This window comes from Festucalex cinctus, chromosome 13, assembly GCF_051991245.1.
Source record: "Festucalex cinctus isolate MCC-2025b chromosome 13, RoL_Fcin_1.0, whole genome shotgun sequence".
NCBI classification, from domain to species: domain Eukaryota; kingdom Metazoa; phylum Chordata; class Actinopteri; order Syngnathiformes; family Syngnathidae; genus Festucalex; species Festucalex cinctus.
This window is the reverse complement of record NC_135423.1, coordinates 271,070-295,082: the sequence shown is the minus strand read 5'-3', so window position 1 is coordinate 295,082 and position 24,013 is coordinate 271,070. Positions and strand designations below refer to the sequence as shown.

Genomic DNA, 24,013 nt, shown 5'->3' with positions numbered 1-24,013 from the left:
ATGTTGGCGTCAATGAAGTCCGACTGTGGAAGAAAAGCAAAGCAAACGGTGTGTGATGCACGTATGCACTCGCTGCTCTTTGTCTTTCGTCGCCGTCAGTGAGCGTCGAGGAAAAAAAAAACGGTCGGGGCGTAACTTGTTTCCTGCCTCATGTGACCTGACGCAACTCGAGAAGCTCGTTGACACGTCGTTTGTTTGGCTCGTCAAATCGAGTATGTGAAACAATGATGCCTGTTTCTTTCTTTTTTTTTTTTTTTTTAATATGCAGTCAGTACGATGGAACGCCGCCGGCTTTTGTTTATTTCTGTCCAGCGGTCACCACACGGATTTGTTGGCGAGACAGGAAGTTGCTATCTGAAGTCCTGTCTCGCTTCTGGCAGGATTAAACGAGACTTTATTTTTACAATATGTCGTAGGACAATTAAGAAAAGTCCCGTGCTGGACTTTGGTCACCTCCACCTTTTTGGTTTTCACATTACTTACAACAAAATGACATTCAAGTTTGTTCTGTTGGACAAAAAATGCAAATTATGTTCGTCAAAAATATAAAAGAAAAATAGACTGATATTGGGAAAAATACTAAAATACTTGGGAAAAATGGAAAATGTTAGTGGAAAAAAATACATAAACATCTGAAAAATAAAATTGAAAAATATTACACTTTGGTCTAGCATTACACAAATAAAAAAAGTATACTATTTGAAAAAAATATTTAAGAATTAAATAAATGTTTTTGTACTTAATTCTTTAAAAATGTAAAACAAAAAAACATACTAAGATTGTAAAAATACAAAAAAAAAGGTATAATATAAGTCAAATTCAAAAGTAACAAAATAAATATGAAGACGAAATAAAAAGAATAGTACACAAATTACGCAACCTTGTTGTAACAATATGAAATAATATAAACAAATGGTAGTTAAAAAAAAAAAAAAAAAGTCATTTGTAAATTCCTCCTTCCTCAGCCACAAATGACCTTGTAAAAACATTATCGCCACCTACAGGCTTGGAGTGGAACAGGTCAGGATTTCTGGTTTGACAGATAATGATAAAAATAACAATATGGCTCAGCGTTTTTGGAGGTATCGCTCGTGACATTTGCCAACGATTGAACATTGACGTCCTTCCTGTATGAATATTTTTGTTAATCTCCACTGGGAAGAGCAGAGCGGCCCCGCCTTTGCGTGGAAGTGTGGCCCTGAAATCATAATCCTATTTTAATCTGCTCCCCCCCGAGGTTACGTGTCCCGGATTATCAAACATGAGGATGGCACACGGACTCAAATCTGACGTGATACGCTCGCTCGCTCGCTCGCTGACCTCAACACTCTTTCGTCACCACTGGATACGCTTCTTCATCTTTTTCCAAAATATGAAATAACAATTCAACATGACTTAGTAGCTGAGTGTTTTTCCACTCGAGGGTTTCCTTTCACACCTGCTGTGTGAACTTCCCCGTTGCGTAATATTATGTTGCCGATTCATATTTACGAGGTGGAAAACTATAGGACAAATTTCAAGGAACAAAAGGCCAAAGACAAAATGGAATTTCAATCAACGAGACAAATTGTTGGCCTAACAGTTTCATTGCCATTATTTGCATTTTTAAAAATGTTATTATTTGTACTATTATTTGAAACTTTACTCTTGTTCATTGAGATAAAGAAAGGAAAGAATCATCCAAAATGAAGTCAACTCATTTTAGGCAAAATCAATGCTGCAAATATTCCAGCACTCTTAATAAGTGTGTAAATGTTTGTTTGGCCCAATTAAATAAAGGAGAAACTTCATTTCTTTGAATATTATGATGATGTCTGAAATTGTCTTGACTTTTGCATCCTTTTGGTCAAAAGGAAGCAAGAACTAGCTGAGAGAAGTACATGTGTCTTCGTTTATTTATCAATTGATGTATTTATTTAAATATTTATGTGTTTTGTTTCCGTTCCGAGATCATCTCCAAGTCTCATTTTTCTCCCCCAAAAGTTCCAGCTCGCAGACGTTTTTTATGTAAATCTGTAATTGTCCCAACGCCGAACACAAACACGCTCACGTTCTGCATTGCAGGCACCACACAAAATATTTGTTTGTTTTGTTTTTTTTTTGGGGGGGGGGGACGACCCTCCCACGGCAAAACGCGCGCGATCCCGTGGAGCTACGCGTCGTCCGTCCGTCCGTCCGTCCGTCCAGCTCTCCGATGAGAAGCTCACTCCTCGTCCTCGGCTCCTTGTCGCCGTGCCAACGCTCTGACGAGGACCAGATTCTTCGGGCCCGACGCCCAAATGAGATCAGGGCCGACGCGGAGGCCGCCGCCTTCAAAGGCTTCGCGGGAAACGCGAGTAATAACGCCGGCGGGGAATCCTCGCATTATGGAAATAATGACTTGTGGTGGCCATCGGTCATCGTTTGACTTCTCCACACAAACGGGAGCTTGCTGCAATTCGATTTCCATCAAATGGAATTGGGATGAACAAAAAAAAAAAAAAAAAAAGAGTCAGGCATGTGGAATAAGGTACAAACAGGCTGCACGGTTTCTTGTGATTGGTGAAAATCCGTTTTCACCTGCAATGAGTGAAAATTGGCACGACTGACAAGACAAAAACTTTGGTACCGTTCCCATTTATGTGGATACATTATGGTAAACAAATCCTGTTTTCGCCAAACAAACTTCATTTCATTTATCGTCTCACAAAATACATCATGCCAAAAAGATCGGCGTTATAAAATGAGCCCACAACTGTCACTTTCCGTAGGCATAAAAAGCAGGATTGAAAAGTGTTTTGCATTCAGTACTCTTCAGCAAAAACAAGGCTGAGCTTGAAATTACCCGTTGAAATGCAGTGTTCCCTCGTTTTCCGCTGGGGTTAGGTTCTAAAAAATACCCGCAATAAATGAAATCCGCAAAGTGACTAGATTTATGTTTCACCATAAATGTTTTAAAACTCCTCATCACACACTTTATACACTTTTCTCATTGAGGCATTTACTTTTTCTCACATTCCTCTCTAGTTTAAACATTCTCAATGTCCAAACCATCAATTTCATATAATAGGTACATTACTGTCAAAATCTTGAAAAAAGAATTGCACAAAAAAAAGAAATCCGCAATACAGCAAGACTGTGAAAAGTGAACCGCATTATAGCGAGGAAACACTGTGACCCGTTTTCACTCTTCTTTCAAATTTACAATGTCACACAATAGTTTGCCACCATCTAGAGGCTGGCAGTGGAATTACACCCAAAATAAACACGAGCCACAATGCCGTTATATTAACTATACAAACAGAATCACCAAAATAGCGGGGCTGTTACTCAAAACACGCAATACGCAATTGGCTTGAACTCTCCGCCCTACGAAAACAATTCACCTTTTCTGCTTCTTTGTGTGTTTTAATGACGCTGCATCTCTTCCAGTAGAGCTCAGTGCTGCCAAGCATGTTGTGGCACAAGATGGTACTGCACTGAAGGCATGCAATTTTGTAAAATAAACTGCTTAAAACAATACATACTATTTGAGTTTAAAAATCCCTAATGTTGAAAAAAAAAACAAGAACGAAACTGTCTGGCATGAGGACAAAGGTACAAACAGACTCCTGTCCAATTAGCTTAGCGCTTGAAGGGAAAGTTTCCCTCCTCCTAACTTCCTGTTTCCTGTTTTCCCGCCACAGAGGAAGGCGAGTACTTCCTGAAGGTTTTGATCCCCAGCTACGCGGCGGGCTCCATCATCGGCAAGGGCGGGCAGACCATCGTCCAGCTGCAGAAGGAGACCGGAGCCACCATCAAACTCTCCAAGTCCAAAGACTTCTATCCCGGTAACAAACCGCCTTTGCTCGGCGGCTTCAATGCTTGCCGGGAAACCGCAATTGTGGACGCTCGATAGCGACCGCATCTTGAAATTATGGATTGACGCTTGAATAGCCTGCGACCAGTTGAGGGTGTCGCCGCCTACTGCCGGCTGAGATAGGCTCCAGCACCCCCGCGAACCTTGTGAGGAACAAGCGGTTCAGGAGATGGTTGGATAGCGAGATGACGGACGCATAATGAACTGATGGATGGACGGATGCTCAAATGAGTTTTCTGGAACTTGTGGACGAACGATATTGAATTTTCAGATGATTTCAAATGAGCGTTTAGTGGGATCATAAATGACAGCAGGGTTTGTTTGTGACTAAATGCGAGCTCGCTGCGCCTTGCTTCAAATTCCTGCCGCATGCGATTCCACTGCAGTGTTGCCGTGGCAACGGCGTGTGCCGCAACTGCCGTTTGTCGACAAATCGCAGGCGAGCCGACTTTGCGTTTGTGTTTACACGTGCAACTCTTTTACGTAGCATCATGCTAACACACGTCGCTATTTGCGTAGGCAGCCATTTTGTTTGTTATTGCCGATGGATTGGTCGCAGCAAACAAGGCGCCGTTGTTGTTGCGCGCAAGATTCGTCTCGCCAGCGACGGCAGATGCGTGTGCGCGTGCGGTCGCAGCAGGTGGGCCTTTTGATTTGTCACCCAGGAAGGACTCGGCCTCATTTGCATACAGATGCCCCCTTCAGCAGTGACCGCGCGCGCACGCACGCAGAGCAACTTCAGTGGAGACGGGACGAGCGTACAAACGTTTCTTTCTTTCTTTCTTTCACGTTGTCGTCCTTCCTCCCCTTCACTCGCTCAAGCCCTCAAAAGCGTTGCAGCCATTTTGCATATATTCATCTGCAATCTGACATGTATGGAATCCATCTTCAATGTATGGACGCATTGACTGCAACGTGCTGGCCGGCGGCAGCGTCTCATTTCGGTCCTCTCTCGATCCTCGGAAGACATTAGTCACTTTCCTCCCCCACTCGCGTTCACGCACACACATCCCCCCTCCTCCCTCCTTTCCCCACTTTTTTTTTTTTTTTTCTGCGATGTGAACGAGACGTTGAAGCATGAAAATAAGCTCGTCTTCCAATGAGGAGAGGCGCATGTGTTGTTACCACGGCAACGCTTACTTTTATACACCTGCTTGCAACGCATTTTCCTGCCTTCTCATATTCGCTCTTCTGTTTTTTTTCTTTCCATTTTTGCATTACTTCCTTCCTTCCTTCCCTCAGACACGTTTATACGCTTCTGTCCTTACCTTCCGTCAGTCCTGCTTTTTTAGCCTTCTTTTGTTCCCTCCCATCCTTCCTGCCTTCCTTCAATAAAGACACTTTTTTTTTTTAGACTGGCATCCTTCTCTGCTTTTTATTCTTCCTTCCTTCCTTCCTTCTCTTTCTACCACCATTTGAACTGTCTTTCCCTCTTTTCCCTCCTGACCTTCTTCCATCCTTCCCTCAGACCCAATTTTGATTCTTCGGCCTCATCTTCTTCCTTGCGTCCTGCAGCTCCTTCTCTTTTCTTTCCTTCCTTCCTTCCTTCCTTCTCCGCTTCCCGTGCTCATCCATCACGTGACGTCTTTGAGGAGAAAAGTGTCGCAGCAGCACTTTGTCCAATTAGAAGGCGTCAGTGCGAGCGCATGAGATGTGCCGCCATTCATCCTCACGCGCGCGCGCACGCACGCACATTATGACGTTTTTATGACAGTTTTATGAGTGTGAGTTGATGCTGGTCCAAATGTAACGTCTCAACGTCTCAAAGGACAAACCGCAGTCACAATTGGGAAACGCAACAAACGTGTGAACGGAACCAGGACTCGCATGAGGAGCAAATCTTTTCTTCTTTTTTTTTACATATTTTGTCATTTTTCTCCCTTTTGTTGCAACGTTTGCCGCTTCATCGCTTTGCGCAAATGAAGCCGAAGTCTCTCCGCTTGAAATATTTATTTCTTCCACCTGTTTCCTTTTTAATTACAATCGACCGCTTGCGTCTTCCTCCGATATTGGCCACACACGTGCTTGTACGCACACACATGCAGAGGCAAAGTCATAAACTGCAACTAAAAGCAGCAAACGAATTCGTATCGACGGCCCGCCAATACACACACGCGCACACGCACGCACATACTTTATGGCTGCAGCTTAATTTAAGAGCTGAACTCGATGTCGTTAAGTCATCAAAACATTTGGATGATCACTCGAGTCTTTATGAAAAACATGAAAACATGAAAACATGAAAAACATGAAAACATCCATCTTTCCATACATGTCGGATGTGTCCATTTGGCAATGATGTCTGATGTTGCCTTCAGGGACAGTCTGACATTGCGCTTTTTCCTCACAACTCACTGATTGTTCCATCAATCAATCAATCAATCAATCAATCCGTTTGTCTGATTCTCTATATTTGTCTGTGTGTCCATATGTCGTCTCTATTTGCTGCATCGGCTTCTGTTCTATTTTTGTCCCTTCTTCAACTCATAAGACGGGTTCTCCCTCAAAGAATTTTGTTTTTATTTATTTTTTTAATTCTTTGTCGACCAGCAAATTGAAGAAGGGCTTTAAGATGCACGTCTATTCTTGTCTCCCGATCAACAATCAATCAATATTCATCTAGTTTATCAAAATGCTGCTAAACAAATCCTACTTCATATTTTTGCGCACGTGAACGAAAACTAACGTCGTGTCATTTGTGGCTCTTCTTTGACAGTTGAATTTGAAGCTGTTTCTGATACATCGCCACCTGTGGCCGAATACTGCAATAGCAATTAAAGATGGCGCCCAACTTCAAAAATAACACTTGTGACAAATGTTGAAATTTGAAGGCCTCCAAATGTGATCAACGTTTGAAGATGAATTTTTCTGTTCTTTTGACCAGCTCAAATGTTCTCTCCCGCCGCAGTCGCCATTTTCGAGCATTGCCGCTAATCCCGCCCAGGATTGCAACACAAACACACGGCAACATCGTGACGCACACACCTGACACGCACACGCGCTCTTTTCAGCTCCGTAAGCTTCTTACGGCGCCGCAAAAACATCACGGAGCGAAGCAAACATGGCCGCCGTTGGCCTGGCCCTGTCGTGTGCCTCGCAAGCTGATTGGTCGGCTTTCTCCAATCATTTTCATCTTTTCAGTCTCATATCGTTGTTTCTCTCCATCGGTATCGAATCGATCTGCAAATGCTTTGAATTGACTTGACTGTCGATGGTGGTTAATGTTGAATCTTTGACGTATTTTGCACGCACGCTTTCCACATGTCCGACAGGTGCGCGCCTCCTTATTGACGAGGCACATCAGTCAGCGCCGCCCTGACAGGCCCGACTAATCGATCGGCGCGCAGCATCTGCCTCCCCGACGGGGTCGCGACCGGACGCCCCTCCTCTTCCTCTTCCTCCTCCTCTTCCTCCTCCTCCTCTTCCTCTTCCGCAACCGTCACGTCGCCGTCGCAAATTTCAGGACTGACGAGCCGAGCGCCGAAGGATGACGGATGCCACTCGGTGCTCGTTGCGTTTGGCCTTTTAATGAGGAAGTGTTGAGGGTCCCGGAGGGGCCCGAGCGTAAACGGACGGCGAGACTGCTGCAGAAGTGCGTGTGTGCGTGTGTGCGTGCGTGCGTGTCGTGTCGTCTTCCAGTGCAATCCGACCTTTCTCATCACCCCCACAGCGCACACACGACTGAAACTGTCAGAAAGACGACTGACATACTCCCGACTAAAAAGTTTATTATTAAATGTACACTACTGAAACATGAACACACACTACAAAAAGCCTCTCAAATACGAATGAAACGTTCTTCTTCATTTCTGAACGTCTCATGCACCACTGAAACACGGATTTTTTTGGGGTGTCACCCGTAAAGCTAAGCAGAGCTGCAAATTTCGCTTCTGTTCGGTGGCACACCGACTGAAAGGATCGTCAAAGTTGTCGAAGTTGCATTTTGTGTTGGCGTCACGTGATTGGATGCTTTGATCATGAAGTTCCGCCTTCAGCAGTGAAAATGGCTGATTAGAGATCTTCATTATCCTTTGTAGATTTGTCAGCAGAATGTTGTTTTAAATTGTGATGGAAATGAATAACGCTTCTTTTCGGTGGATATGTTGATTGAAAAAGAACTTTTGTGATTGAGATTGTTTTGCTCTGGAAGTGGCAAATGTGGTAATAATCATTTTGATCGCCACATTTCTGACATAATTCAGAGCCACTTTCAAGCTTGATGAAAATAGTTGAAAGCTTGTCGATGTAGCTTGCGATTAGCGACACACTTCAAAGTTGCCAATGTGCTTTTGTGCTTGCTGTCGAGTTCGCTGCATCTTCCACATAAGCAAGCAACTTCGATTGGGTGGCTTGCTGATGAAGTGCTGCTACAACCGGTGAAAATCTTCATTTGGGTGCCAGCTTGCGTTTTTCTTCAGATTGCAACCAATCGTCACGCTAACAAAAGCCAATCTCTGAATTTGTGCCAGACAGAACCGCCCCCACAAAACTTCTCATCCTTTGCATGTTTTGACACAACGTCAGAAAGATTTTAATGAAGACGTCAAAAAAAGCCCAACGTGTGTCATGTAATGCTGTAAAAGCGAGTCTGGCGCTGCTCAACTTGGCCTGCGCGTGCGTCCAAATGTCGGCGGGCGTCCTCGACGCCACACATGAAAAGCGCAACACATGTTGGAAATAAAAGTCCAAACGTAAACGCACGCGCAAGTTGGAGCTGACGACGACGATTGACGAGCTGCAGCGTGATCGTGTTGAAGACTCGCAGCTTGCACGATGCATCGCTCACGATTTCGCGCAAATGGAATCTGTCAACGTTCAATGTGTATGCAAACCGCATATTTCCCCAGAAGGAAATCATGGAAATCATCTCCGCTGATTTTGAGCCAAGGCAAACTGAAATTGTTAAAAACCACAACCACTAAACAAAGTGTGAAAAAAATACTTTCATTCTGAAAGACAAGTTGAAAATTGGTCCTTAAAAGTCGCTTGAAAGGTTTTTGGATTCATCTTAAAAAAAATAAATACATAAAAAAAAAAAAAGTCTACTCTTTTGTTATGCTGCAGGTCAAATTAGCCCGTTTGAGAATTTAGAGGAACAAAAAAATATATATGATGACTTTTTTTTCCTTTAAAATGCTCATTTTAAACAATTATAAATGATTGACGCATAAACATATAAGTTTACAAACAAAATCAAGTCTTCATCCTCAGAAATTGACAAAATAATGCAAAAATCTAAAAAAAAAAAAAACGACAAAAACAACTTTAGCGCATTAGCACATTAAAAATAAACGACAACAACAAAAAAAAGACACTTTTAAGTGTCCGTTTGCTGCAATATAATTAATGTAATTAGGGTCCGACTTATATGGATTTTTTTTTTTTTTAGGCCGATACTGATTTAGATATTTGGGAGAATAAAATTCAGATTCAACTGATTTTTTTTTTTTTGACCGGTTCATTAATAAAAATATCTATAATTTAAAAGAATAATAGATTTTTTTGGTCTCTTGCCAATACTTATAGCAATAAAGATTTTTTTTTTCATTACAGGCAGAACATTTCAGTGTTTCACAATAATTTGCTGGATAGTATTTATTTAACTTTACAAGAGAGATTAAAAAAAAATCTCTGCTAAATTCTTTATAAATAATATCCTATCTTTGCCTGATGGAGTAATATGCCAATATGTCAAATTAGCATATGTAAAAAAAACGTTGCCAATCCTTTGAGTAGGTTTCACTTATCAGTAGAAAAAAAACTGGCAGATTTTAATAACGCCATAACAGTAATATAATAATCTTACTGCATTCACTTTCTGTCTCTCGTTTTCTTCTTTTTGGAATCGGGGTCGCAAAAATGTCCTAAATATCATTGCCCAAAACTTTGATCCAATCGTGAATGATGCAACATCAGCCCGCCTCTCCACACGTCTCCAAACCCAATCATCAAATAAATACATATTGCATTGTGTGCGTGTGCGTGAGGATCAGGACTTAACACGTCGTCGTCGTCGTCAGCAGTCCAAAATCCAGCAAATGTTTGAAGGATCCAAAACAAATGAAAAGATGTTCTTGTGCTGAATGCGCAACAACAAATCCTATTGAACTCTTTACAGTCGCCATATGCAACGTGTTCATTTCAAAATTTTTGCTCGATATTCAGAAGAAAAAAAAATAAAAAATCAGCAGTGCGCTTGTTACGATACTGTCACTGTTCGATTCACATTTTTTGCACGTTGTCTGTTTCTCAGTGGAAATGAATGTTGATTGTCGCTTTTTGGATAAAAAATAAATAAAATAAAAATAGGAGGCAGAGACGTCAGAAAAGTCACTAAACTGTGCAACGCTAACTTTCATTTTGTAAACTAGTTGCTGTCTGTTCGCAGTGAGAAATTGTGATAAACAATTAATCAGACGATTAAATAACAAAATATATAATAAATAAAACAACATAAAGTGAATATTGGATGTTGAAATCGGTTTTGTATCTTTTGCTGCTCTCACTCGCCGATGAACACGTTTTGTTTTTCGTCATTCGTGTCCAGCTGTGCATGTGATGATGATGATGATGATGATGATGATGATGATGAGGAGGAGGAGCAACGGCCAGTGGAAGCAGCAAGGGCAAAAAAAAAGAGGAAAGTTGAATGTGCAGAGGTTTGCGGGCGCTTCAATGGCCACCAGCTGTGGTGGACAATAGAGGGGGCGGGGCTGCCCGTATGACAATAGCGCCTTTGACCCCGGTCATGAGGAGGCGGGGTCGCGATCCCCATCTGCTGTGGTGCAACCGAGAAAGTCTCTTCCAATACAACAGACTCCAATTCTGCTTCACAACAGCAAATAAGAAAGATGAGAACATGATAGTTTGAAATTTGGGAGGCTGCTCTGTCACGAGTCGCCCCACAAAAAAAGTCTCAAGAAGAAGAAGCCATGATGGAACAGAAACAGGAAGTCTGGCGTTTTTCCATCATTTTGGTTGGGAGCAATCACTTTAAAATTCATTTCCAGGGAATTCAATATTTATTTATTTTTTTGGCAACATGACATTTGCAATAAGTCAATTATGAGTGGACTCACCCCCCCCCCCAAAAAAAAAAAAAAAAAAGCCTCAAGAAGCCATGACAGAAAAGAGACAGGAAGTCGGCCATTTTGATTTCCAGAGTCACATCATATCCAAACCTCAAACGAGATCATTCTTAAGCATGTGTTGTACACGTGCTCAATCCCGGTGACAAACGCTATCGTGAACCCTCCACGACCCCCAACGACCCCTGACCCCCTCCCTCTGCGAAAAAGTGCAGCCACGTGGAGTCAGCGGAGTTTCAAGTGATGGCCGCCGCCATGTGTCACTTCTCATGACCGCGCCGGACGTTACTGCTGGCCAAGCTGACGTGCGCGTCTTCCTCACGCGCACGTCAGCTTCCTGTAAATCGCAGACGTGCGTTGATTTTCCGCAGCGACGCTCGCTCGCTCGCTCGCATTGGCCTCAGTTGGACAAAGCGGAGGATTGTGGGACGCCCATCGCCGTGGTGACGGGAATCAAAGTGACAACCGGCGTGCAGCAATCGCCCAACTGCCCCCCCCACGCGAGCCCCCGAGCAGGTGTAAGAAAAAGACGTCTTTCTTCACGTCTTGGTCCGCGTCCACAGACGCTCGCCTTCCGCAGCCCCTCCCCCTTCCGCAGCCCCTCCCCCTCCGCAGCCCCTCCCCCGCGTGACGTGCAGCTGCTGAACAAGACATCAGCTCCTCCAAATTAAAAGTGCAGTCAAAAAACAAACAAACAAAAAAAACGACGTGACGACATAATTTTGTATGTAATTGCAATGATGAAAACAACGCAAACGTCGTTTTTTCTCCTGTGAAGTGAATGCAACACAATCAAATACTTTTGGTGTGTTTGTGTGTGAGAAAAAGGCTGCGATCCAAAAACTGAAATGAAAACAGCATGTTGAAAACGATCCCAACACACACGCACGCACACACACATCAGAGTGTATTTGCCGCGTCCTGATTGGCCCTCGACAACAATGACACGCGGCGTCGCCGGTCGCCATGGCAACCTCCCCCGGCTGGCACAAAAGGGGTCCCATTTAAAAGGTCCAAATGGGCTGTAATGTTTCTTCTTCTTCTTTGGACTTTCTCTCTTGCGCTCGCTCGCCCGCCACAGATGTGCGCTCTTAAAGGGGCAGCGGGTCCTTTTTTTTTTTGTTTTCTTTCTGTTTCTTTTTACAGCGTGGAGGAAGGAGAAGTAGAAGGTGAGTGTGGCAAACAAAGAGGTGTATTGATGATGCTTTTTCGTCTGTGGTGGGGGTTGGGGGGGGGGGGGGGACCCCCTTTAGCACTCACACAGACGACAATAGTGCTCCTTCCACAGCTGCCCCTCCCACTTCTCCTTCCATTATTTGTAATCCTCCCCTAGTGAAAGCCGCTCAAACCTTCCAGCAGCCACCAAATTGCATGCTTATTAATCCCCCCCCCCCCTCACTTTTTAGTCTGGGGTCCCACAAAGCCGTCAGCTGTCACGACCACTCGACTGTCCCTTTAATTGTGTGTGTGCGTGTCTGTGATGTGTTTAAGGACATTGGGGATTTAACACTTGTGTCACGAGTCTTATTTTCTTTCTTTGGTTCTGACTTGCACTCATTTGATCGTCTTGTCTCGTTCTTTCCATCCTTTTGTCCTTTTTTTCATCCTTTCCTCAATTTTTCATTTGACGTTTTTCTTTCCCTTCCTCCGTTCTTCATTTGTTTCTTCATCTCTTCCTTCCTTTTCCTGTTTGTTTTCTTCACGTGCATTCGTTGACCTCTTTGAGTCATTTTTTTCTGCTGACATCTTCAAGTATTTTCCGTCTGTTATTTTGTGTGTGTTGTTGTTTGTCTTGACATAAATCATCGTCATCGTCTTCCATGTGCTTTTCATTCATAGCGATGATCTCACGCACGCACATTCTCAGGGTGAGCTCATGTCGCCGAGGCGGGCGCCATGTTGGAAATCTTCATTCGGGGGGTATTTTTTGGGATCAGCAGACACGTTTCAATATAGAACATACAGTCAGCATGTATTCCATATTGAAAATACAATATAAAAATGGATGGATGGATGATGTTGAAATGTCGGCTTTGGCCTTCACCGCTGCATAATGGACGTCCATACATCGATTATGTCATCAATTTATGGAATCATTGAATAACTTTTACAGAACCAGATTTTCCCTGTTTCGAAACACATAAATCACATATGTGCTATTGTTTAGTCATTAAAAACAATGATATGCTTTCCAACGTTGATTTAATAACTCATTTGCTCGTTTGTTTTCCAAAATCAAAACAGATGTGTACAAATGCGGTTTTGAGTAAACACAGATTTGATTTCATGAAGAAATCAGAGAGGCAAAAGTCTGACAATTTGTTCAATTTGAATGCCTGGAAAAATGACGATTATGAAAACAAACCGTTGTTGGAATTTGCTAACCGGTTAGTTGTCAAGTGATTATTAAAATACACGTTTTTCCAGTTACAAATCGGCGTATGTCAAACTCTGCAAATAAAAAGGGAGCAATGAAGGTACAGAAATGCCTTCACATGTGGGCAAGGAGAGCCGCAGCCCCCGATGCACTTTTTTACACATTTACAAGGAAAATGAAAACTCGTCACAAGTGAAGCGAGGCCGCATGCAGTCCATGTGAAAAATATCATAACAAGCGTCCGTCCGTCCATGTTGGGAGTTGCAGCGATGACATCATCCCCCAAAAAGTTGCGCTGGCGACGTCCGCTCGCTCAAAGTGAAACAATATGGCAAAAAGACTTTGTTTGTTTTTCTTGCTTTGGAATTGACAATGTCGTGTCCAACTTGATTTTTTTTCTTCTTTTTTTTTTTTTTTTTTGGAAGGGAAGAAGCAGCGAGCATGTTGTGACATTGAGTGTGTGTGTGTCAATGTCGCAGCTGCCGCACACGTCGCGAGCACGCGCGCGCACGCACGCACACGCCAAGAGCCAGCAGGACGTCCAGTCATTTACGATGATCTCTTTTACAACCGAGAAGCTCTCCCACAAATGACAGGAAAACTCTCACCTGCTTCATATTCAACTTTGTGTTTAGTCGAGGACGTGAGCAAAACACAATTCTGTAGTGCATTTAACAAGCATGAGAGGGTTTCAGTAGTGTGTGAGAGCAGTGCAGTTATTGTATGTGTGAGAGTGTTTCATGAGTGAGTGTGAGAGCAATTTCCGTAGAGCGTGTGGAGAGCCGTTTGGTAGTGAGTGTGTGCTTCAGTTATGTGTGAGAGCATTTCAGTTACTCAATGTGAGAGTATTTGCAAATGTGAGAGCATTTTAGTAGAGTGTGTGTGGGAGCTTTTTGGTAGTGATTGTGTTTCAGTTATGTGCGAGTTGTTTCAGTAGTTGACTTGAGTGACATTTTTTGTAGCATAAAGTGTGTAAGAGCATTTTGAGTTTTTCGGTAATGTGTGAGAGCAGCCATGTAATAATTTGAGTGCGTGACAGCTTTTCAGTTGTGCTGCTCGTTAATGTTTCATTTGTGTGCGTCGTATGTGTGAGCAGCAGTTTTCGTGTGAAAGCATTTCCGTAACCTGAGTTTCAATATTTTGCGTGCGAGAGCATTTCAGAATGATTCGGTTGTGTATTTGCCAAAAACCAATCGTGGTGCACATGAGATCACGTGTGAGAGGTCATGTGATGTTATGCGTTGGATGCTCGCGCTCGCTCGCGTGTGCCAAATGTGGAGCAGATTGTTGGCCAGGATGACGTCAAGGAGCAAACATGAAAAGCGTGTTGAGGAAATGTTGCGACGTCGTCGAAGCAGCCGAGCGAGCGACAAAGACACGAGAAACGGCTCGTTTTCGCCATTTGCTGCTTTTTCTTGAGCCTGCCTGTGTTTGTGTCATTGTTTGATTTCATCTAAATATAAGCATTATTTGTCAAATAGATTCAAATAAAAAACGTGAGTATTCTTCAAAAATATTTTTTGAATTCAAGGGGTTTCATTTGAAAAAAAAGAAAGTCAAAACAGAAGTGGTTAAAAAAATGTTTCTTAAAAATATATTCAAAATGTACAACTTTTATTCAAATAAAAATGGTTAAATTAAAGAAAAAGAATTCCGCAAAATTGAAAATTGTCCAAAATCTGATTACGAGAGTAACAAAGTGTTTAGAAAGTGTATTAAAATTGCCTTTAACATAAAATTATAGAATTTCCTTACCTGTAAATATTTATTTCTTTATTTTTTGTCAAATGTACTAAATGTTTTTTTTTTAAATAAACAAAATTCTCACTTTTTTATATATGCACATAAATTCAGTGTTTCACTGTTTACACATTTTATGTTCCAGCCTTATTCCAAATTTGTATCAAAAAGAAAACAGAAAAAATGAAGAAAGGGGGAAAAAAAAGGATTGACTGTCGTCTGTCACACGGTGTTGACATGTTAGCCAAATGCTAACAAACTGTCAGAAGCAACACGTGGTAAAAAAGCGCGATGTCGCGGTTTAGGGGAGCGAGGCTCCAGCGGAGGGCCCGGCCGGGTTCAAACGGGTGTCAACTTGTTCAAATGTTGTTTGTGTGCGCCAGATATTTGATCCTTGTTATATTTAGTTTGGAGTCATTAAGTGCTTCAATAAGTTCATTAGGCAGTTGGCCTGTTGTTTGTGGGCGGGGCACATATTTCCCACACCAACATGAAAACCATTTCATGCTGCGTCACGTCATTACAATTATGGACGCTCATTCATGAATTTGGACATGTTTTAAATACTGAATAGAAAAACGACAAACACAAAACACAGAAAATAAATCATGCAAATACAATCATGATCATGTGATAACGCAACTTTGAAAAAAGTCGTTTTGGTTAGTCAATAATGGAACATTCCTCTTTGCTGGTTGGTGCGTGCGTCAGCTGTTTTAATCCCCGATCGGGACCTTCCAGACGGCAATCGGAGCAAATCCAAGTCTGCACCAAAAGCGCATGTGACCACAAACGTCCGTCTGTCCAAAGATAGACGGACGGACGCGCATGCACGCGTTCCACATCAGCTTGGAGGGACGTGAAGAGAACGTCCAGCTTGACATCCCGAGCGTAGACGCTGCAAGACGGACGGACGGACGGACGGACGGACGTATGTCGGCATGTGGAACGACAGGTGTCAGGCCATTATTACAGTTGCGCCACACTCGACACCAACGAGGGAGAAAACGCTCAACGAGCTGCAGACAGCCACTCGGATTACGCGATGACACAAACGGCCAAAGGTCGGCAACAAGCAAACGTGGACGAGCGGGAAAGAAAAGAGCAAACGTGTCTTTGAAGCGGCGTTCAAATCACTCGCATGGAAAAGCGCAAACTTTTCACTTTGTTTCAGGCATGCAAGATACAGTAAATTCCAAAAAAGAAGAGACATGTGTTTTGGATTTTTTTTTTTTAACAAAGTTTCCCCTCAAATATACAAAATGTACATCTCAAAATAACTTTCAAAATATTTCAAAAACATGGTCATCAAGTGTTGCTTCATGAAAGTGACGGCGAGTCGAAGAAGTGGGAGGGGCTTCCAGTTGTTTGCTCGGGGCAACAGCAGACATCCTCCTTCCAAAAGAAAAGAGCACAAGGGAATCATGGGAGATTGTGAGAGTGTGATGCCAAACGGGGAGGAGGAGGAGGAGCTTGAGTGAGGAAAAGGAGGAGCTTGAGTGAGGAAACCGTCTCACGCTACAAGTCAACATCCGACTGAGACAAGTTGAAGTTTCATAACAAATATATTCACATTTCAAAATCTGTCCTCCTTTTGTGGACTTTTGCCACTTTTGAAATACAAAATATGTCGTTGTTTTAGGATTACTTTGACAGGAAGCGTCAGCAGAAAGTGGCGGAATCAGAATTGTATCTGCTGCCAACATAATATTGTCGGTCACATTTTTGCAGGGAAAAAAAAAGAAACAATCGTGCAAATATCACATCTGGGAAAAGTTGCGATGACATTCCATTTGTTGTTCCTGGAATAGAAAGCTTCATATCAGATATCGATATTCTTGACAAACTATGAACGAACTCACTGATTTATTGTCATCATATCTGCTTTATTGTTATGAAGGCACCATTCAAGTGTTAACTGTTGTTTTCCAAGGTCCTTGTGCTACTTTCGGGCTCTCGTACTGTCGCTGGCGTATCTGAGAGTGAATTTATTTTTCGAGGCAGCAGCTGCAGCAAATGAAGCAAAGGTGACATCAGTGGGGAGGAATTCTCTCCTTTTCGTCCACTTGCTTTTGTTGCCCTTTATTCTTTACATTCAAGCCGAAGGGGCGGGGCTAAAGTGGGGGTGCTTGATTGCACGTGTGGAAGCTGTCAGGTGCACAACAACGATTTCACTTCCTCTCGTCTTCGCACCAAAATGACGTCACTTTTTCTTTGGCCTTTTCCTAATTGGCCCTCATTTGGACCCCTGAGCTCCACCCACAAGTGTGTGTGTGTGTGTGTGTGTGTGTGTTCCAAGGCAACCATCACATTTTCATCTTGAGCGAGAACACGTCCAACTTTCCTTCCTGCTCATGATTACATCAGCACATGATCGCGCACGCACGCACACGCGCACTCTTATGACATCACCAGCAGCTGCATAAAATCGTGTGTGCGAGCGCAATTTGTACATTGACACAGTTTGAGCATTGTCGCCAAGGTTACAGCAGCAGACGGCCTCCGGCCAATCAGGTTTCATGTATCATGTGATGTCATGACTTGCTTAAAGGGACACGACTCCTTGAACAATTTCAGCAGTGAAAAGTTCATATTTTGTCCAGAATGAATGTGATAACTTCATTATTTTTCATGTACAATTGATGAATTCCTGTTTTCTGGGTTTGGTCAGCAAACTGAGCCATGATTGGTCGTTAGCACAGGTGATGTCATCATCAGTCGACAGCAAGTAGAAACAATGACTTTTTAAATTCTACATGAAAAATAATGAAGCTACCACATTAATTATTGACAAATTATGAACTGCTGAAAATGGCTCAATGTGTATATTTTCTATCAAATTCTCTTATTTTACAACAAATCTTTCGAAGTCTGTTTTAATCAAAATGTTATATAATCTTGAACAAATAAATAATTTCTAGATTTCTAGAAGTTGTATATAAGAAAAGTTGCACGTGAACATATTTTCAAAAAATAAGTGATGTTAGTTGTTTATTTTGTAGGATTATTATTATTATTATTATTATAATTTTTTAGAAACAAGTCATATCCATCCATCCATTTTCTGAACCTTTTACTCCTCACAAGGGTCGCGGGGGTGCTGGAGCCTATCCCAGCCGGTAGATAACTTTCAAAATAAAATTATTAGAAAAACATACTGTAAATCCAACAAACTAAGTTTTTTTTTTTCTTTTTTTTTTAAGATTTGCTTATTTCAGGGAAAAATGTACAGGGAAATATAGATTCAACCCCAGAAAACTTTTTTTTTTTAAAAAGAAAAATATTAGAAAAATGATTACTTTTAAAAAAAGCACTATTTTGAAAATGGGTTTGCATAGTTCAAGAAATAGGAAGAAATCAATTCATTCTCATAAATCTTCCGTTTTTCTTGAAAATCCAAATGTAACGAATGCAAAAGTAGACGAGCAGCACGAAACATCCAACCGAAATGTTGACTTTCGTACTCGCACGTACGTCAAGCCAAGGTGACGTTCACATTTACAAACGCGCACGCTGAATCTTGGGAAGCCTTTCGGCAGCAACGAGGAAAGGAGGAGGCGGAGTTTAGCGGCAGGCGGGCGTCGCTAACAGCCGGCTAATCCATCAGATGCCATCAAAGGTAACCAACTAACGCCGGCTAATCCTCCACTTGAGGAGACGACATTAATGAGCTTAATTAAAGGCACGGACGCCTCTTTAGCGCCATCGTTGCTTACTTGCGTGGACATTTGTTATTTTGATGAAGATTTGTGCTCGCAAACCATAAATAGGAATAATGAATGATCAACGCTGCTTAAAACAATTTGTTCTTGAATGGATCTTCTGCTGGGAATGCTTGCGCCTCTTTTGGTTTGTTTTTTGTAAGTTGTTTGCCTGCCGTGGGCCACTTGACCAGTTTTTGTTAGTGATTAGAAACATGGTTAGCAAAAAGCCGAAAAATCGCAAACGCGAATGTTTACCTAATCCGAGATGAAGTCGTTTTGTTTCATTTTGCTTTTTTTTTTCTTTTGTGCCACTTGAAATATTTGCCTAAGCAATTAATAAACGTTTGACGATGCTCACAGTTTGTACCCTGAAACAGAACTCGCTTGACATTTTTTTGAAATAAGAACGACGACGAAATCAAGCATCGCGTTTCACTATTATTAGCGTGCTAGCATATTACATTAGCGCTCCATACAATCAGCGGTGAAGCTTTCGGGTCATCGGGGAGGTGAAGAGGAGGAGGAGGAAGGACTGAGTCATATGAGCAAGCGTTTTTCATAAAAAGCAGCCTTGATGATGATGATGATGATGATGAATGTTCCGCATGGTCACCGTGCGCACGACGTGACTCTCAAAAATGAGAACACTCGCAAGGAGCACGCAGCAGAAGATAACGCACCCCAAAAATGAATTCAACATACAAGTGAACTGCGACTGAATTGAACTTGTAAATCAAGGCAACGTTGCCGTATTAAGCGCGTTACGTTTTGAGCGCGTGTCAGTCTGTAGGTAGCGCCCCCCAGTGGCCAATCCAGCCACGAAACCTGATTGAATCATTCGGTATTGATTGAATGTAGTGATGTGAATGACTTGATTTGTTTAGTGGCTGTTCGGTTTCGGCATGAAGATGCGGCAGGCGGCTGTGCTGTGCTGAAGCCTGCTGGCGTCCAAATCCCCCGACAGGGTCCGCGCATACTCGTGCCAAGACAATGGCCTGCTAATCCTTGCTCCTGATTGGACGAGAGCAGATTACCCAGAGGGCACCAGCTGGCGGGTAGAGGCCAGGCCCAGTTTCCTCACACACGCACGCACGCACGCACGCACATACAGCGGCCGCCATGTCAGTGAAACGTGTGAAACGGTGACGCATGTTTGTTGACGTCGTGTGAAGCGACAAGCCGGCAGGTAGACGGAAACCAAAATAATGCGGCGGCTCCAGCTTTCATTTTTAGCCTGGCCTTTTTCCGTCCGTCGAAGCATCCGTCCATCCGTCCGTCCGTCCGTCCGTCCGTCCATCCTCAACACAAATGAGCTTCACCACCTTTTCGTCACACTAACAAGTCGTTCACAGGACAAGTTGGTCTTTGAAAAGAACCCTGGAAAATGTGCTTAAAATAACTGCTTCAAACCAAAATGGCAGCCGTCATGTGTCTTTTTGGGCATTGATGTTGCTAAGTCTGGTTTTGGGGGCCTATTTTTTTTTTTTGTTAATTATTCTTCATATTTTTGAATCACCGGCCCCTACTTTGATTTTTTTTTTTTTAGAGCCTCAAACCAATTTTGCATGAAAACCAGTGAAGGTGTCTTTGTTGCGTTTGTGTGCGCAGGCACCACGGAGCGGGTGTGTCTGGTTCAGGGCACGGTGGAGGCGCTCAATGGCGTCCACGACTTCATCGCCGAGAAAGTGCGAGAGATGCCGCAAAGCAGCCAGAAGTCGGAACCCGTCAGCATCTTACAGCCGCAGACCACCGTCAACCCTGACCGCATCAAACAGGTTTGTGCCAGGCCGACCATCTCATTGTCCTGCTGTCTAGTCAACTGCGTTGTGCTTTATTCGAGATGATTCTGTTCCTTCGTGTACGATCGAGTCAAATGTGTTGTCATGCTCTACGTCTCTTGCATCTGTACCACTTCAGTGTTGTCTAATCCGTTTGTCCCCACAAATAGTGTGTCGGGTGAAACCTAAAATCTGGCGGGAAAAGCAGGAAGTGATTGTAAAGGGAGGAGATTGAGGATGAGGCAGAAAAACAAGACGCACGCACAAAAATGGCCCCTGCTCAAGTTAGCAATTACTCTCATTGATCGCTAACTTGACCATTAGCTCTCTCTCTTGATGATTGCTGCTTATCGACGAGTCGAGTTTGGCGCTAATAATGTCTATTGACAGGTCAGGTCTGCCAAAGGCACACTCGCAAAAACGCCATGTGTAGAATTAAAAGGCCAGTTTAGCGGTTGGAGGCTAATGATGCTAACTGGATTCGAACAAATCCGGCTACATTTTGTGATGTTAATGGATACGCTGAGACTCCCACCGGGGATGTTCACACCCAAGCCACCACTTGCTCATTTCACCATAAATTGGATAATTGGAATGCGTTTTCCCTGCTAGCAATGACACTTTGTCAATTAGTGTCGTGAATCCATGCAGACACGTCACCAAACGTAAATACACAACTACATGCTAACAGCTAATGAGTTTGTCGATGGTTTGAACATAACTCGTCAGAGAAACTACATGCTAACAATTAAACACATGTACACCACCTGGATTACATTTATACGCATGTCAACAATTTGTTCCCCTGCAGTCAAGGTGAAGGAATTTGTGCAGCTCGCAAATCACGTCACTTAACACCAACTGCTGGTCACGCTGGCGGCTAACTAGAGCGGCCGCCGCCTGTCAATCATCAGGAAAAAAAGTGTCCGCCTTTGCTTTCGTCTCGCCGCATCGACGTGAACGAGAAGCAACTTGAGCCGCCACTTGATAGAGACTCAACACACGCTATTATTCGTGCGTGCGTGCGTGCAAGAGTGTTTTTTTTTTGTCTCTAGAGTGACAGGAGGCTTCTCCCTCCATTGCAGGCTAAATATTGCAGCGAAAGAGAAAAAAAAAGTTCTACACTAGTGTTAACATGGTGCAGTTGATCTGTAAGTAAATAGCACCAAGACTGACAAGAACTTCACCTGCCATTACAAGCGAAATGGTACAAACTAGCCTAGCTATTAGCTCTCGAACTGTCTTCCAACAACATTAAAATAGTCTCGCTCATTTGAGACTTTATGGACAATTAGTCCCCAGTGACAATAAGCTTCTGCTTTTTGTGCCAAGCCACACGATAGCTTACAAGAGGAGCTATTAGCTCGCTAATGTAAACAACAACAAAAAAAGTCTTGCAACATTAAAGTTGAGTCGTTTATAATACACGTTTTGCCTAAATACGTATCACCTCGAGTGACAAGGAATGTCTATTTGATTATGCACACGTTGGGGCCAAATATTACCAAGAATGACAAGAGGCTTCTCCCTCTATAAAAAGCTCCAAATTGCTGACTCGTGTAGCTAACTAGCAGAGCTACAGTATTAGCTTGTCAAAGTAGAGAAAGTGTAATCATGTTAAAAAGGTGTACTTTATGTTCCACATTTTGAATAAATAGGCTTCATCCTCCATTACAAGTCCTTAAGTGAGAAACGTGTGTGGGCGGGATTATGTAAATGAGTATTTATTTTCTCGACGCGTCAGATAACAATAGATCGACTTGGTTGTTTCATTTCACATTTGAAGGGTGGACAAAGGCAGACAACTATTTGAATAGTGGCATCAAAAGTCCATTTTCCATAATCTGTTCCCTTGAAGTACTTGTAGACCAAAACATGCGAGTTGTTTAGCGGCAAGCTACTAGCGTCTGACGCTTCTGATTTCCACGTTGGCTATTTTTGGCTGTGAAGTCTTAAAACGCACACACATACACAAGCCAAGTGTAGACTGCACTCTGGTCACTTCCTGTGTCTATTTCCTGTTAGTATAACCTTTGACCTCAGCCTTGGACACCTGTTTCCTACTTCCTGTTATTGCTTCTCCTGGCAGGAAGTCCACAAAATGTCAGACTCACGTTAGATGCAGACGTGTGCTTTTCTTGACGACAAATATAAAAACGAGATGAGACGAGTGTGATGAATTTTTTTTTACCACTTATGTTGAAGTTATGTTATCAAATAAATATGAATATATATATAATGTATGTGGCATAGACGCACGTTTTGTATAGTATGGAAGAACTGTATAAATGCATCATGATGATGCTGATGGTATTCAGAGGTGGATACGGTTGCGTTAATCCTCCCAGCTGGCAAATCCAGCGCCCACCACTGGTTGAACTTTTGAGTTGGATGTAAAAAAGGACTCAGCTCATTAGCGCAGAACACCAGCACCAAATCAAAGATGGTGGATTTGATCCTTACTGAGGGATCAGGCACGACTTCTGTTTATTCTTCCGCGTGGGAGAAAAAGGCGGATGGATACAATCTTTTCCACGAGCCTCCCTCGGTGCCTTTTTTCAAATTATTTTTTTGCTTTAATCATTTGCTTCTTTGTCCTCCACACTCCAGAAAAAAAACTTTCATTCATTTCAATTTTAATTAACAGTTTTTTTAATTTATATACATTTTTCATGCAAGTAATCATTTTTAGCTTAATGTGACACAGTTGCGTCAAAAACAAGTTATGTTCCACTTGTGTCCACTAGATGTCACTAGTTTAAGGCCATGGCCTCCTTTCTCCTCATGATAACCCCGCCCCCTCTCTTCTCCCTCCTCCACCTCCAACAAGGCCAAAAGTCTTTTCATTTGCACGGCATCTTTTGATTCAATTCAAAGCTGAAGTTGTTGATGCAAAGGTCGACACTCCCACACTCGCTTGATTACAAGAATGTGCACACTTTTCAGGTTCAAAAATTGGGAAAATGGAAGAACCAAAATGTATCTAAAAATATTTTTATTTATAAAAATTCACATACCTGTATAATAAATGAAATGAAAATATGTGCAGTTGTAAGAAAAGAAAAAAACACGGTAATGTTTGCCTGTTTATTTTTAAACAGAGAATTACTAATAATAATTGTAAAGAAAAAATAATGGCCTACATGTACTTTCTGCCGAAAAATAATTCAAAGAAAAAAAAACTAAGAAAGAAATGTGATATGAAAAAATTGTTTAAGAAAATCAATGAAAATATTTTTGAACAAATATTTGAAGAAAAATATGAATGTTGAAAAACTCAAGTCATCTATATACTTGTATTTTATTTTCCTTTCAAATTAACTGGACTGCACTTCCACTCAAAGCAATGTGATGTGTGTGCGTGTTTGTGTGTGTGTGTACGCCGGCTGCCTTTCACCAGCCACTAGTCTCAATATGGTACTGGAGCTGTTTCCATGGCAACACTGACCCCCTGAATCTTTTTTTTTTTTTTTTGCTCTGAAGCAGCT

At 42.4% G+C, this 24,013-nt stretch overlaps 2 protein-coding genes across 4 annotated transcripts in view; one reads left to right on the top strand and one right to left on the bottom strand.

The window, feature by feature from the left end:
• nova2 (NOVA alternative splicing regulator 2) overlaps window positions 1-24,013 on the top strand; it is a 38,168-nt gene that overhangs the window by 11,638 nt on the left and 2,517 nt on the right. For all 3 annotated transcript variants that reach the window (XM_077541930.1, XM_077541928.1, XM_077541929.1), the window contains 2 exons: window positions 3,666-3,809; window positions 20,356-20,522. In XM_077541930.1, the coding sequence (XP_077398056.1) occupies window positions 3,666-3,809; window positions 20,356-20,522 (311 nt within the window). The remainder of the gene's footprint in view (window positions 1-3,665; window positions 3,810-20,355; window positions 20,523-24,013) is intronic.
• polr1g (RNA polymerase I subunit G) overlaps window positions 16,281-24,013 on the bottom strand; it is a 29,319-nt gene continuing 21,586 nt past the window's right edge. The window contains exon 6 of the mRNA XM_077541943.1: window positions 16,281-16,438. The gene's annotated coding sequence lies outside the window, so the exon portion shown is untranslated. The remainder of the gene's footprint in view (window positions 16,439-24,013) is intronic.